Source organism: Sphaeramia orbicularis, chromosome 7, assembly GCF_902148855.1.
Source record: "Sphaeramia orbicularis chromosome 7, fSphaOr1.1, whole genome shotgun sequence".
Lineage (NCBI taxonomy): Eukaryota > Metazoa > Chordata > Actinopteri > Kurtiformes > Apogonidae > Sphaeramia > Sphaeramia orbicularis.
The window spans coordinates 22,103,239-22,119,733 of NC_043963.1; the positions used below are offsets into that span (position 1 = coordinate 22,103,239).

At 36.4% G+C, this 16,495-nt stretch overlaps 1 protein-coding gene across 1 annotated transcript in view; it reads right to left on the bottom strand.

The window, feature by feature from the left end:
- LOC115421790 (formin-like protein 13) overlaps positions 1-15,234 on the bottom strand; it is a 61,312-nt gene extending 46,078 nt beyond the window's left edge. Inside the window, exons 1-6 of the mRNA XM_030137719.1 lie at positions 14,994-15,234; positions 12,741-12,869; positions 4,193-4,267; positions 3,096-3,269; positions 2,152-2,309; positions 120-299 (exon numbers count right to left, since the gene is read on the bottom strand). Of these exons, the coding sequence (XP_029993579.1) occupies positions 120-299; positions 2,152-2,309; positions 3,096-3,269; positions 4,193-4,267; positions 12,741-12,869; positions 14,994-15,065 (788 nt within the window). The 5' untranslated portion in view covers positions 15,066-15,234. The remainder of the gene's footprint in view (positions 1-119; positions 300-2,151; positions 2,310-3,095; positions 3,270-4,192; positions 4,268-12,740; positions 12,870-14,993) is intronic.
- Positions 15,235-16,495: the final 1,261 nt, after the last annotated feature.

A 16,495-nucleotide genomic window follows, 5' to 3' on the forward strand; every position in this document is an offset into this window, starting at 1 on the left:
ATAAATATTCCAAATTCATGCCAGTTTATCTAAGTCAGATATTCCTTTTTTGCGGTGTATAAGATTCTAAATTATCTGAACACGAAACACAACATTCCCATGTATAAACCCTCACTCACTGGTATTCATTTTTGTGGGTGACCAGACTGAAAGTGTCAGGGCTTTGAGGTTCCTGCACCCTGGTGTCACCATCTGACAGATGAATCACGATGTTCATGGGCGCCACCTCACCATCAGCATGATTTCTGCGCCTAAAGGGGATTAGTGTGAGCTGACCTGGGTGGAGTTTGACCTCAAACCTAGAAAAAAAAAAAAAAAAAAAATAGAAAAAAGGAGCGTGGTTGAAAAAAATCCCTGACTGAATTACAGGAACCCTTCCAGAGTGTTGGATGTGTAACTGAGAACAGGTGGCCGTAGAGGCTGAAAGTGCGTGGGCTGACCCTGGGGACTGTAACCATAAGAACCACGTCACTGAGCTGTTCCTTGTATCAGTATGTGAGAATCTGCAGTTTGTAAGTGTGGGCGCTGATGTGATAATATCTGTATTAACGCAGACACTAGTGACCTTAAGGTTGTGGTTTATGATCTAAAATGTGCGCTTGATGTTGAAGAGTCAGGCTTTGTATGTTGTAACATGTTCTGCTCCATCGATCCAGAAAAAATGAATAAATTCAGTAAAACCCACGGGAACTGGTGGCTCATCTTTAAAATCTGAACAATCTGATAATAACAATCTGATCCTGGCTGTGTCCAGATTCTCATTTTACAAATTTTATACACATTGTTGAAATAGTGTTGCATGGAAACAGTCTGTCAGACCACTTTAGCCCAGACTGAATTATCTGAACAACCATTGGATCGCCTTTGGGTGATACCCTGACCTTATCTTCTTGCATTTTCGCAAAACTGATGATGTTACCACCCGACTCATTCGCTCTTTGAGTTCAGTACATAGTGACAAACCCTGACATGCTAAATTAAAATGAATAATAATATGATTTTACAGAAAAGGATTATAGTTTTATTATAAATTCATCCTAGATCCTGTATGTTTTGTGTTTTGGTAGGTGTATTGTGCTGTTATATATCCCTGTTTATATCTTCATGTGAAATCTAGAACCAGCTCTGTAACATTAGAGATAATCCATCTCAATTAGGCCTTCCTGACTAAATAAAGAATAAATAAATTCATTAACATGGTAATGTTTCAGTCAGTGTTATCACTTTTACAATCTCACTGAGGTGTGAGCATGACTGTAGACTCTTACTGAGTGTGTATGCCCAGTTTGAATATGCTTTTTCACATTATTTTACTGCTCGAGGGTAAACAAACTACGAATAAAAACCCACTCGGCACAAGTAGGCCACTTAGTAGCTTCTAGATGCAACGCTTTATTTTGCATTTGGTCACATAAAGGCAGTCTGCCATTTGATTACATTTTTAATTTTGTTGTACATATGTATAATGACAAAAAAGGCATTCTATTCTATTCTATTCTATTCTAAAATGATATTAACCCATAAAGATCCAGTACTACTTTTGGGGCAGTTCCCAAATGACTTTTTCTCCATATTTGACCTTTCTTAAGTAATTTATCACCATTTATTTATAATATTATCTTCTGTGTTTTGTATTTTATCAGTATAAATCTGGTATTTTCCTGTATTTAATTTACTGATCATGTAGCTGTTCATAAAAGCTTAGATTAAAATTGAGGGAAAACTGCAGAAAAAGTGGCTTTTTCAGTCAAATATACCATTAACTGAACATAAATCAAGCATTTCCATCCACTGTCATTGATTGTCATTGATTGAACTCCATGGGTTTTACCGGTGAATCAATGCTGTAGAACATGATAGTGTTTCCACGGTAACTATGGAGCCTCTGAATGTCCAAATGGGTCATATTTGATGACCATGAAAAGATGACAAACTGTATTTTACACCAATTATTTACATGTATTGATAGGATTAGTGGATCAACAGGGATTTAACAGTTTAGATCAGGAGATGGTTTAGGTTAAAGGTGGATGTTTGTCTTTAAGGGTTAAGTATAATATTTTTTAAAAAGTGCACCTGAATGTGAAGTTACAATTATTTCTTCTGCTCTTTAGTAATAGCAATGTTGTTATAATAAAAACGCTTCCGTACTTCACCCATTTGAATGATGCCAGACCACCTCGATGCAGCAACAAGACGCCTTCACGAATGCACTTTGACTCTTTAGGCTGCTGACTGGTTTCTGCATTGTCCTCTTCAGTATGTTTGTATATGTTGCCGTAGATTATCTTATTCACAAGCTGCATCATCTGCACAAAACCAGGTAAAGACAAATGTTAAGAAAAAAAAAAAAATGCAAGTCTTTGTCCAAACAGAATTCTCACGTAAGCGAAAAATGGCACATTATTTAACACTTTATCCTATATGACACATGTTTTAGTTTATCTCTGCTTGGAAAAATCTTTGTTTAGTTATTCTAAGAGGAGGTGAAATATACTACTTATTTATTCTACTTCCTGATTTCCCTATGTAATTCCTATGGAAGAGGATTAGGGTCACGGGAAAAAAAAAAAAAAAACAATATATATTTTTTATTCTTATTATGAGAAAAGTCAGAATTCTGGGAATTTTTTTCTCAGAATTCCAACTTTTTTTCTCAGAACTCTGACTTTTTTCGCAGAACGCTAACTTTAATTTTAAAAGTCTGTTTGTTTTTTGTTTTTTTTATCAGAATTCCCACTTTTTCTCAGAATTGTCACTTTTTTCTCAGCGCTCTGACTTTTTTCCCATAATAATAATATTACAAAAAAAATATTGGATATTAATTTATTTTTTTTCCAGTGGCCCTAATCCTCTTCAGTAAATACCGATACAAAGCTGATACTGATCATCAAATTGCAGCAACAGGGCACAATGACCATATTTCTAAGGTTGTGCATGCGTGTATAAGACACCAGGAAAGAAAGAAAGAAAGAAAGAAAGAAAGAAAGAAACAAACAAACAAATACAACTTTGTAAGGAATTGTTTGGGATTTGATGTGAATATAATTCAGTAGATATTATTTTTAGTATAATCCTCTTGAGTGTACAGTCACCTTCTGTTTGTCCTCCACTGACGTGGCCTCCAATTCATAGTCATGATGTTCTTTAAATGAAATGGAGAACCGGGATCCAACTCCATCGTCACAGCTCTTGACACGGGAGAAGGGCAGCTGTCGCTTGACGATGCCTCTCTCGATGGTGCACAGCATTTGGGTCTTGAAATCAAACTGGATGTTCACAGTGGAAATGTTAATGCACAAATCTGCTGTGTGTTCTGCATAAAGTACAAATGAATTAAATTAACCCATAAAGACCCAAACAGCCACTGGCGACCAAAATAATCTACTGATCTAAAATGTTTAATATCTGTTGATCCACTAAACCTATCAATACATGTAAATAATTAGTGTAAAATACAGTTAGTCGTCTTTTCATGGTCATCAGATATGACCCATTTGGACGTTCAGAGGCTCCGTAGTTACCATGGAAACACCATCATCTTCTACAACATTGATTCACCAGTAAACCCCATGGAGTTTGGTAAATGGATGATGGATGGAGACACTTTTTTAGGTTAAACTAATGATATATTTTGTTGAAAAATTCATTTTTCCCTTTTTTTTTTTCTTTTTTTTTTGATATAATAACCTTTGAATTTTCTCTGAGCTTTTATGACCATCTACATGATCAGTTAATTAAATATAGGGAAATATTCCTGATTTACACTAAAAAAAAGCTAAATACAGTGGGTAATATTATAATAAATGGTGAAAAATCATTTAAGAAAGGTGAAATAGAGAGAAAAAAATCATTTGGGAATTGACACAAAAGTAGCACTGGGTCTTTATGGGTTAAGAATCTTTATTTGTTAATATATCCATATACTGATACTGAACCTCTGTCTTTAACCCAATAACTACTGAACATGCAAAAACACACCACTCAGTACAGACGTAGTGTGGAGCACATAGGGGGTTAAGTGCCTTGCTCAAGAGCACATTACCCCACAGTTTCTCTACATGTCTGGGGAATTGAACCAACCTTCTAGGCCACAGCTCTTGCCCTTTGCCATATTCAGTCATCAGGTATTGGACAATGCGATTAGATGGCCATCAGTTGCATCAGTCTAACACAGTTCTTCTACACTCACCTGTAGAACCCGTTTCTGCCATCTGTAACGGCCATGCTTATGAACGCTGAAGTTGTACTGTGTTGGTGTCTGTTCCTGAAAGTAAAGATAAAAAAAAAAAACCTGTTTGCCTGAAAGGAAGACTAAGAAAAAAATCCTTTTTGGTGAACAACAGGTCTTATCATTTGCATAACAGATTTGTTAAAAGATCAAATGGGAAATTTTTGCAGCTGCTTCCTCCTTTGTAACAGTAAGTACCATCTGCTAATGACTTTGAAAACATACCAGAGGTTTGGCTTCAAACTAATCAAGCAGGATGAACAGCCTTAAACCACAACAGAGGAGACACAGTGATCGTCCTTCAGTTTCAAGAAAGACATTTACAAAGCGATGTAAAATAGAGTGGGATCATCTGATTTAAACAGATACGTCAATATTAGTATGCAGGATATGAAAAGAGCCCTCCAGCATCCCCTACAGCTTCAGAAAATGAATGAATAAATGAATGGAAAATCAGACAAGAGAGCAGTCAAAACCTTAATCTTTAGATGTAATTCATTGATAAGATTATTTATGTACAACATAAAATGGCCTTCATGTAATATTTTCTTCATTTGGAAAATATAATTTACTCCAGACGTTCTTACATTTTAACGAACAACAAATACATGCAATTCAGAGACAGTTTTCTGTATGTTTATATGTGTATATTATTTTAAGAACATGCAATGAACTAGTACTTCAGGACACATAATGTACCTATGATAATATTCGCAGTATATTGATATGCACTGAAAATGCTCTGTCGGTTTGGGCGAAATTGAATTAAGGAAATGGAATCCATTTTCCATTGTACTAATCTTTTATTTCTGCTTTTTAACCCTTTCATGTATGAATTATGAAAACATTAATCAAGATTTTTTTTCTTTATTCCTCTTTGGGCATTAAAAAAACAATGCGATTATTATTATTATTATTTTTTTATGAAGCTATTTTTCATGGAGTTGCAAAAATGTCCGCTCAGCTGGACACCATGTGTTTAATTTTTGAAGCAAAGAAACATGTACTAACTGATATACTGTGTGAAAACTATGAAATAAAAACATTAAATGCTGCTAATTTGATGTTTTTTCACATTTTAATATACACTACAAACAAAAAGTTATGGATATTTTAAATTTTTGGCCTTTTTTTCAGTTGGGATTCTTGCACAACACTTTTTACTTTTTTGTGTTTGAATTGAATTGAAACACACTGATCTCTCCTCCTCTCCCAGGCCCTCACTGTCCACCTGTCAACTAACCACCTCAGTGAATTCCTCTTCTCCTTCCCCATCTCCAGCAGCCTACACCTCTGCCTTGCTCTTCCCCATTCCTGTCATATCCAGGTCTCGTATGGGGTTTCACTCTGCTAAAAGGCACCGTAGGTGGTTGACACAAATCCCATTACACACAGCGGACACGAACACCATGATGTCACCACCACCTAGCCGGTTTGGATTACTAAATGCACGTTCCATTGCCAATAAATCCTTCTCCCTAAATGAGCTTTTTACCAACAGGAACTTGGATGCATTATTCCTGACGGAGACGTGGCAAAGGGATGGGGAGTTCATTCATTTAAATGAACTGTGCCCTCCTGGCTGCTCTGCTGTTGGTCAGCCCCGCCCCTGTTGCCGTGGCGGTGGCCTTGCTGTAGTGCACCAAGACAAATACATATGCAGAGGGATGAGCACCGATGACTTTCCCTCATTTGAGTCACAAATGATCAAGATTGGCTCGTCCAGTGTGTTTTACTGTTTCTTAATCTACCGTCCCCCTGGCCCTGCTGGTGCCTTCTTAAGCGATTTCAGTGATTTCCTTACATCAATAATAAAACTGGAGAAGGTTTTAATTCTTGGGGATTTCAATCTGCACATTGATAACAATTCATCCAGTCCAGCAATGGAACTTTTAGCCATGACTGACACTTTTAACCTCAAACAACATGTATCTGGCCCCACCCACAAGAAAGGACATACCCTGGACCTGGTTTTCTCATTGGGCTTACACGTCACAAATGTGTGTGTTGAGGATGTCCACTTGAGTGATCATTGTGGTGTGTTTTTTGACTTATGTGTGCCTCTTGAGCCCAAGCCTGCACCTAGAAGGGCCAAGAGGAGGATCATTACAGAGTCCACAGCCCAGGATTTCCGTGCCCTGTTTAACCCTAGTCTTCTTAATGAGTGTCCCGATGTTGATGAGTTTATCCAGTGCTTTGCCACACACTGCAGCTCTATTCTTGACCAGGTGGCTCCCGTGAAAACTAATGTCACTCGTAAGTGGTCTTGTCCCTGGATAAATGAAAACATCTTAAACCTAAGGAGAACTTGTCGCAAAACTGAGCGTCTTTGGAAATCAACCCAGTTGGAAGTACACAGGTTACATCTTAAAGATCTCATAACCTCATTAAATAAAATGATTAAGGAGGCAAGATCCAGCTACTTCCACAAACTTATAGCCACAAACAAGAAAAACCCCAAAGTAATCTTTGACACAATCCAGTCCATTGTGTCCCCTGCTGTCCCTGCTGCCCCTGTGCTCTGTAAAGCTGACAGCAATGACTTCCTAAACTTCTTCACAGACAAGATCAGGGATATTAAACACAATATCCCACCACCCTCTGGCCGTCTGACCCTATCTGATCCCCCTCTGCAAACCTGGTCCTCTTTCGACCCTGTGACACTGGAGGACATCTCAGCACTTTTATCCAAAACGAAACCCTCCTCCAACTCTGCAGACATCCTCCCCCATAAGCTCCTTGTCGGTGTCTTTGACACTATTGGACCATGGGTCATAAAGTTTTTTAACCTGTCGCTCACAACTGGTTTGTTTCCCAGCTCCTTCAAACAGGCCATCATAGAACCTAAACTAAAGAAAACCACACTGGATCCCACAGACTTCAAAAGCTACAGGCCCATTTCAAAGCTCCCCCTATTGGCCAAAATCCTTGAGAAAGCAGTGTCTAAACAACTTACAGCTTTTCTGGAGACACACCAGATCTATGACACTTTTCAGTCTGGGTTTAGACAACGCCACTCAACAGAAACCGCACTATTAAAAGTGTCTAGTGACATCCTGATGGCGGCTGACTCCGGGAAATCCACGGTCTTGGTCCTGCTAGATCTCTCCTCGGCCTTTGACACAGTGGACCATACCATAATGATTGAGAGACTGAGGGACCTGGTAGGGATGTCAGGTCATGTGCTAGACTGGTTCTCCTCTTACCTGACCGGCAGAAGCTTCACTGTGTCAATAAACAACTTCCAATCTGACTCAGCGGATCTACTGTGTGGTGTGCCCCAAGGCTCTGTCCTGGGACCAGTCCTATTCTTACTCTATGTCCTCCCACTTGGCCACATTATCCGACAGTACAGTGATGTCTCCTATCATCTATTCGCGGATGACATCCAGATATACTGCTCCTTTAACTCCTCTGAGCCCCACAAACTGAGTTCCTTAATCAACTGCTTGTCAGAGCTGAAGCAGTGGCTAAATGATAACAGCCTCCAGCTGAACTCCAGCAAAACTGAGACCCTCATCATTGCCCCGGATAGTGCAATCCCAGGGATCAAACATCACCTTGGAGACCTGAGTTCCTCGGTAAAGACAAAACTGAGGAATCTGGGTGTCATCTTTGACCAGGACATGTCTTTAGAATTCTACTCCAAACACCTAGTCAAAAACTGTTTCTTCCACCTACGCAACATCTCCAAACTCAGATCTATGGTGTCCACAAATGAGCTCGAGATGATCGTTCACGCTTTCGTATCTTCTCGCTTAGACTACTGCAACAGCCTGTTTACATGCTTAAACAAGAAGGAGCTGGCCCGTCTACAGTTTGTCCAGAACTCTGCTGCCAGGCTCCTGACCCGCACAAACAGGAGAACCCACATCACTCCCATCCTTAAATCTCTCCACTGGCTCCCTGTTCTATATCGTCTTCATTTCAAAATTCTTGTGCTAACTTTCCGGGCCCTACATGGCCAGGCCCCTGCATACATTGCTTCCCTGATCCAGCCCTACAGCTCGACTCGTAGCTTGAGGTCTTCAGGACAGCACCTGCTGATGGTTCCACGGACCTGTTTTAGTACACGCGGTGACAGGTCTTTTAAAGCTGTGGCACCACGTCTATGGAATGACCTGCCTCTACACCTACGGTCCATGGACTCTGTAGAGAGCTTTAAGAAACACCTCAAAACCCTCCTGTTCAAAAAGGCTTTTTAGTCTCCCACCTGACCCAGGACCACCACAGACTGATTACACTCTATGTATTCATCATAACGTACTCCATGTGTCATCCCCCCCTCCCCCCCAGTCTCTCTATATCTCTATCGCTCTCTCTTTTCTCCTCCTTTACTCTCTCTCTCTCTCTTTAACCCCAACTGGTCAAGGCAGACAGCCATCCTTCAGGAGTCTGGGTCTGCTCGAGGTTTCTGCCCGTTAAAGGGAAGTTTTTCCTCGCCACTGTCACCAATCACAAGTGTTTGCCCCTGAAGGATTCTGTTGGGTCTCTGTAAACTTAATTTGATTCTGATTTGAATTGATAAAGCACTTTGTGACTCTGTCTGTGAAAAGTGCTCTATAAATAAAATTTACTTTACTTACTTTACTTACTTACTTTACATTTTTTTAAAATGACCAGACAGTTTTATTCACAAATGGCAAAGATGACAAAAAAAAGACAAAAAAAAAAAAAAAATTAATATCCTTAACTTTTTGTTTGTAGTGTACTCTAATACTAGTCATTACTAACTTCATGGACATAATATGCCAAAAAAAAAACAACCTTTTGTTGTTAATTATAGTCTAATAACAATAACAAGGAGTTGATTTACACTTGAACATGTTAGATCAGGTTTATCAAGAACAGCAAAGTTACTGTAATGTTATCAATTGCAGTGTTTGGGATGGTGCATAAGCGTCCACTGTGTTGGCTGGTATGGAACTAAAACAACAAATTCCATGAATATACAAGAAAACAGCTGTAGAATAACTGTCCACTGTAGTGACCACTGTGCATGAAAGGGTTAATGCTGTCAGAAGTCATCATTGTCAGGACTGATAGAATCACATCTGGCCAATGATTTTTCCCATGATCTCAATCACTATTTATTTATTTATTTATTTATTTATTTATTTATTTATTTATTTATTTATTTATTTATAGTCACGGAAAAAAATTATTAGACCACCCTTGTTTTCTTCAATTTCTTGTTCATTTTAATGCCTGGTACAACTAAAGGTACATTTGTTAGGACAAATATAATGATAACAACAAAAGTAGCTCAGAAGAGTTTAATTTCAGAGCTGATATCTATCCATTTTTCATGGTTTCTTGATAATAACCAAAATCATTTAATTTCTTACATCAATATCTATAACATTGTACTGACAAAAACAGTGCTTTTAGGCATTCCATGTTTTCTTTTCTGTCTGTTTTAGTCACATGATACACACAGGAGTTAGTACTTGATTGCTTAACCACTGTTTTGGATTAATTTTGATGGTCTAATATTTTTTTCTGTGACTGCATTTATTTATTTATTTATTTGAAACATGCAAAACAAAAATAAAATAACATTTAAATGAAGAGAATCTGTCTTCAAGTACAAACAAGATCATAATGAGTCAACCTACATTTACCTGGCATGTAAGTGTAATACATGGATGGAGAGGATATTTCTAGTACCTTCTAGCCATGCAATAACATTTGTTAATTTCAGCCATTTTCACTAAAATCTTTATAAAAAAACCAAAAAAACATATCAGTTACATCGGGTAAAAAAATCTCTATCAAAAATTGGCAAATTTTTCAACATATCAAAAGTTGCTGTTTTCACTTGAAGTTGCCAAAAGTAACATTACCATAGTGTCAGGAATATTGTTGACTGCAACTCCTGCAATTTTGGTAAAAAAAAAACATTAATTGGTCCAGGATTGGGAAATATCAATATGAAGGGAAGTCTGGTTATGGAGGGTAAAGTTTTAGCTTCACTCTGTCTGACCTGATCCACCCCTACGCCCACCCTCATGCTCTCAGGTCAGCAGATCAGCAGCAGCTTGTGGTTCCAAAAACTAAAAAGAAGCGTCACGGGGACCGTGCCTTTTCTGTTGTTGCCCCCAAAGCTGTGGAACCAGTTGCCCTTAGATGTTAGACAGGTTCAGTCTCTGCCTCTCTTTAAATGACATCTAAAAATGCACTTTTTTTCATTGGCTTTTAATCAATGAGTGAGATGTTTCTTTTTTATATTTTTTTATGCTGTTTTTATCAGATTTTAATTTGTCTTTGTTTTTATGATGGTTGTATTTTGTTGTTCTTAGCCCGCTTTGCACCCTGTGTTATCACTGTTTTTACTTCTTTATTTACTTATTTAATTCCTTGTATTATGAGTCGTGTATGGCACTTTAGCCAGTTGTAAAGTTCTTAAAGTGCCATATAAATAAAGTTATGTTATGTTATGTTATGTTATGTTATGTTATGTTATGTTATGTTATGTTATGTTATGTTATGTTATGTTATGTTATGTTATGTTATGGTGTGGTAAAGTGTTTGTTTTTTTTTTTTTTTTTGTTTTTTTTATGTAAGGTAAATTCTCAAGTCCTAAAGGCTGGATATCAAAATGATCTGTCAAGTACAAATGATTTAATATTATCCCAATATCATGCTTGGAGTGAATAATTTTAAGTATAGATAATGTTTAAGACCTATAATCATTAAGGATGAGATATAAACCAGTACTCTCTTGGGCAAGTAAAGTATGACACAAAAATGTAAATGTGGACGTCAAATACAGGGTTATTCAAAAAGAATGAACTGATTTCATTACGCAGTATTTTAATAAGGAAAAGTAAAAGAAAACTCCAGCTAAGTCACAAGTATTCTACTCATAATCAACTTTTATTTCCTATCTTACAAGTGTCCAATGTGTCCACCACCTGCAACACGGACAACGTCAATGTGATAAGAGAATTCCTCCCAGACGCGTATCAGCATATCACGATCTACTGAGTTGATCGCTGTGATTATTCCATGTTTAAGGTCATCGAGGCAGCCATTCAAAACTTAGAAAACTCCTCTTTCAAATGGTCACTGACTCATTCCATGACAATGCTTGAGAACTGAAGCAATGGAAATCGGTTCATTCTTTTTGAATAACCCTGTATAGTCTTTAAAATCAGTGAAATCAATCGGCTCTTTTTTTTTTTTTTTTTTTGTAGACATCATTTACAAACAGTAGAGTTGGTTTTAGGACTCCCAAACACTTATGCATCAGGTACAAATGACAAAATAAGTCTACCTTAAAGTTTTTTTTTTTCACCCAACATGTTCATAGTCCCCTATCTGAGCCCAAATGAAATTAATTTGTGAGATAATATTAATAGTCAAGGGAGTCAAAATGATTTTAATTCAGGGTCCACATACAGCCCAGTATGACCTGAAGTGGGCCAGACCAGTAAAATACTATCATAATAAGCTATAAATAATGACAGTGTAAAAAACGTTACATTTATAAACTATCCTTTCAAAAAAAACATTGAAAACCTGAACAAGTATAAACAACCTGAATTGCCTTAAGAGAACTGAGTGCAGTTTTAATAACATTATGTCTGTACATGTTTTGTGCTTTTGTAGATCACTGTGATCTGTAAGTTTTAATGCACATGTATAGATATTAAGTTGAAGCATAATATTGTTAAAATTGCACCTTAAAAATATCAGGCTGTTCATGTTATTCACATTTTTAAAGGATAGTTTTTAGCTGTGAACATTTTCATAATGTAACTGTACTTTTTTCACTCTAAAACATAAAGAAAAGTTTGGAGCTGATAATATTTAGAGGTTACTATTATTATTTTACTGGTCCGGCCCACTTCAGATCATATTAGTCTGTATGTGGACCCTGAACTTAAATGAGTCTGACACCCCTGGAGGATCACCCATCCACCTCCTTCATATGGAATGTGGTTCAATGAAGATGTATCACAAGGAGTCTACATACCAAAGTTAATCTCTATAATAATGTAAATATTTCTCTTATTGAGGTTTTTCAGTGAGTCATGACCTCCATAGTGGTGAGGTTATCAGTACTGGTAACGTCGCTGCTGCTCCTTTGTCTGAATAGAAGCAAATCCCTGTAGATAAACTATAAAATCCTTTCCAGAAAAGTGGAGGGTGTTATCCTAGTGTGTTAAAACCAGTGGACTGGAAACTTGTCACATGTTTATATGCCTCTGGTTGGATAGACGGGCAAACAAATCCCAGTTTATATCTGAATCGCAGATAATAAATCTTGTGAATGGCAGTCTATGAAAGCTCACTTGATATATCAGTATAGTCACAAGGACTTTCTGCTACATCTTTATTGATATTTGCTTTCTAGATATAAGATAAAAAAATACACTGAGCACATTGAAAGTATATTATCTCCCGTAAGCGTACATTTATGTTTTTCTCAAGCTCAGAACAACATCATTTTATAAAAGAACAGGGAATAAATGTTAAAAATGAACACTTAAAATGCAGATACCTCATCAGATGGGTTCTTCTCTCTAAGCAGCGTCTCCCGATCTCTCCTGGCCTGGTTTAGAGCATCGTCAATAGACAACTCCCCGCTCTTCACCTTGTTCATAATACTCAGCTGCATCTCATTGCTCAGCTGAAAACACAACAAACAGGTGATTTATTTTTAGTTTTTTTAGCATGCATTTTTTTTTTGTGAGTGCAGTTGCTTTTAACCCTGTAACGCCGAACGTATCATTTTTGATACATGAGTTTTGAAGGACTCTACATGATAAGTGTAATATTTTTTTCTTGAAAAACCTGATGTATATAATTAGATACATGCGATACACAGATAATCCACCAGGGGGGAGGAATTCATTCACCAGAGGCCTTTCCAGTGACACTACAAGATTGTCATTAATGAAGAAGGAGGCAGAACTTTGGCAATTTTGAAAAGGAATAACCAATTTGTTAGACATGTTAGTGTTTTATATATATATACATATATATATATATATATATATATATATATATATATATATATATATATATATATATATATATATATATATGTGTGTGTGTGTATATATATATGTATGTATATGTATATATATATATGTATATGTATATGTATATATATATATATATATATATATATATAGTAACTTATGTTTTATTAGTTTTAAAAGAACAACAACAACAAAAAAAACACAACAACATAAATAAATAAGTCTGGGTAGCACAGTCTTATCAATTATTTTGCTTATATAATGTCCATTTTTTCCACTTTTTGTTCATTTGCGGTTCTTGTAGTCTCATGTTAGTGTTATATTATGTTTTTGCTTGTTCAAGAATAATAATATTTGAGCATTGAGACCTGATGTATCAAATACAAAATTTTAACTCATACATTGAAATTGATATTTGAAAGAAATGGTTTTTGGTTGTTCAGAAGGACCAATGAGGCTCCAGTTTCAAAGAAGTGGAATTTTCTGTCAATGATTTAATGGTTCAGGCTTTACAGGGTTAAGGCACTACATGTGATGTTGATGTGATGGCTTATAACACTTTTGTTGCTTATAGTCTGGTTTATATGCCTCTGCATTTCAGGAATGTGTCTTTGACATGTTGTTTATGTCAGGGATGTCAAACATATGGCCACTGGTGAAAAAAGGGTCCAATGCAGCCCTTTGGATGAATTTGCAAAGTGCAAAAATACTGCAGAAGACATATTAACCATCAACAGTGTCACTGAGTCTGGACAGGTTGTTTTCATGGTTGTTAAATACTATATTTTTCAGTTCCAGATGCTTGTTATGAAATGTCTTGTGTCTTTCTAGATCCACTGTGATCTGTAAGTTGTAATGCACATGTGTAAATGATAAGCTGAGGCATAATATTGTTAAAATTCACTTTCTTTCTTTCTTTCTTTCTTTCTTTCTTTCTTTCTTTCTTTCTTTCTTTTGTATTTATTAATTTCTTTTCTCCTTTGTATTTCTGTAAGCTACTTGGCTATAAAAATATTGAACATAAAAGTCAATTATTTTTCTCAAGAAATTTCAGTTTGTTCAGGTTATTCACATTTAAGGAAAAGGATAACTCAAAATAAACATTTTCATAATGTAATTTTGGATTAAACTAAATTAAAACTTTGGAGTTGTCACTATTATATAGGTTATTATGCTATTATTTTACTGGTCCAGTCCACTTGAAGTCAAATTAGGCTGTATGTGACCTCTGATGTAAACTAACTTTGGTTCAAGTGATCTCCAAGTTATCCATGTTTATGATTAAGATCAGATTAAAATACTGTCTTTGTCTCATAAAGTAACTGAAGCCATATATGTGTAGGCTTCAGCTCACTGAAACTTCAAAGAGGAACCATGAAGTGCGGTCATTATGAGTGTCTGTTCCAGGAATATTATAACTCCCCTGTGTAAATCAGTCATATTTCTTCTGTATTCCTCTGTGGTAAGGGCTGGGAAGTCTGGTAAAATTGAGGAAGTAACACATAACTGAGAAACTCCCATGATGTGAGTGTAAGCTGCAGATCACACCTGACATTATAGGGGACTGTTTTTCACTGGAACCAACACTGAAGATGGTAAAGCTGTTATTATTGCAGTGTATTGACTCATCAGTGCAGAAACAATGACATTTCACTTTTGTAAACATGGAAAAGCAAAGCATGATGAGTCTTGCCTTTAAGGAAGTTACTACTTGTTACTTATGTTCTTGTCTGTGCATATAATTCTATGTCTATTAAGAGCAATCTTACCTGTGGCAAGGCTTCCATGTTGGGATCTAATCTGTGTAGATCGTCTTTTTTCTTTGATCCTAAACTTGACATAGCAACTTTTCAGGTGTCCACATTAATCCATGCAACAACTTTTCTCCTTTTTGCTTGCTTTGTTTTTGTCATCCAAGGGAGAGACTTGCTTTTTTTCTCACCGAGGCTCAGAAAATGTGTTACGTGCTGTGTCACTCTGTTAAACACCACCTTCTTTACCTTTGATTACACCTATTCTGCGGCAAGTAAGGCAGGCAGTGAATGTTCAGCCACACCCACAGCCACAGAAAGGCTTTATCTGCCAAAGATGGAACACATTTCTGGTCGGGTTGCATGCCTCTACTTGCAGAGCAGTAGTCATTCTCTGCTGTGTGCATTGGTTTTCAAGAGGGGGCGCTGGGAGACAATAGTATTAAATCATGAACTTTAACAATAAAAATTTAACTACCATTATTACACTTCATGCATGACCTGAAAATGCATTTACAGTTGCAAAAATAATCTAAACAAAGCTCCAAAGTGAAGCATGAGCAGAAACATACATCCTCCCTCATATTTAACATCTAATACAAAGTTGCTGATAAATTTTTTGCACCAAATTTCCACTATTAACAAAAATCCCTAGGAAGTTGCAATAGCATACACTCTATATTGGTTTGTGTTGATAGGTTTGAGTAAAATTCCAGTGTATTAAGGATGCTCCTGGAAGTTTACCTCTGGGTTTATGAAAAACCAGAAATAAATCCAGGTAAAGACTATAAACATGAGAGAAAGGACAGGAAGTGAAAACTAGCACATTATTTACAATGTCATCTTATATGACACACGTTTGATTCTATCGCTGCTTGGAATAAAACACTTTTTCTAGTAATTCAAAGAGGAAATAGAATATTGTACTGTTTTTTTTCTGCTTCCTGATTTTCCCATGTACTACCCATACAATGTAGACGCTGTTCATGAAATTGCAGCAGCAGAGCATGATGGGTATATTTTCAAGGTAGTGTATGATTTAAGATCTATAAAAAAAAAAAAAAAAAAAAAAAAAAAACTGTGTGATGCTTTTAGAAGGAACTGTAAAATATTTAGTTATGAAAAGAAAGAAAGAAAGAAAGAAAGAAACAAACAAACAAACAAACAAAAGAAAGCACAAGTTTGTAAAGAATTGCTTTTAGAAGGTTCTTTAAAATATTGTGTTATGAAAAGAAAGAAAGAAAGAAAGAAAGAAAGAAAGAAAGAAAGAAAGAAAGAAAGAAAGAAAGAAAGAACAAGTTTTTAAATTGTTTGGGATTTCCAACCTCACCCATATGTGAAGGAGGAGCCTCACACACAGTACAATATTCATTTACGTGGTGAAACCTGTTTTATTGAAAACTCCTTCACATTAACTTTGAGGGGAATCCCTCCACAGTCGTGTGTTAGACCATAATAGACAAAAGTGTCAATAACTGACACTATGAGCTGAATAATGCTCAATACTTCTATCATTATTT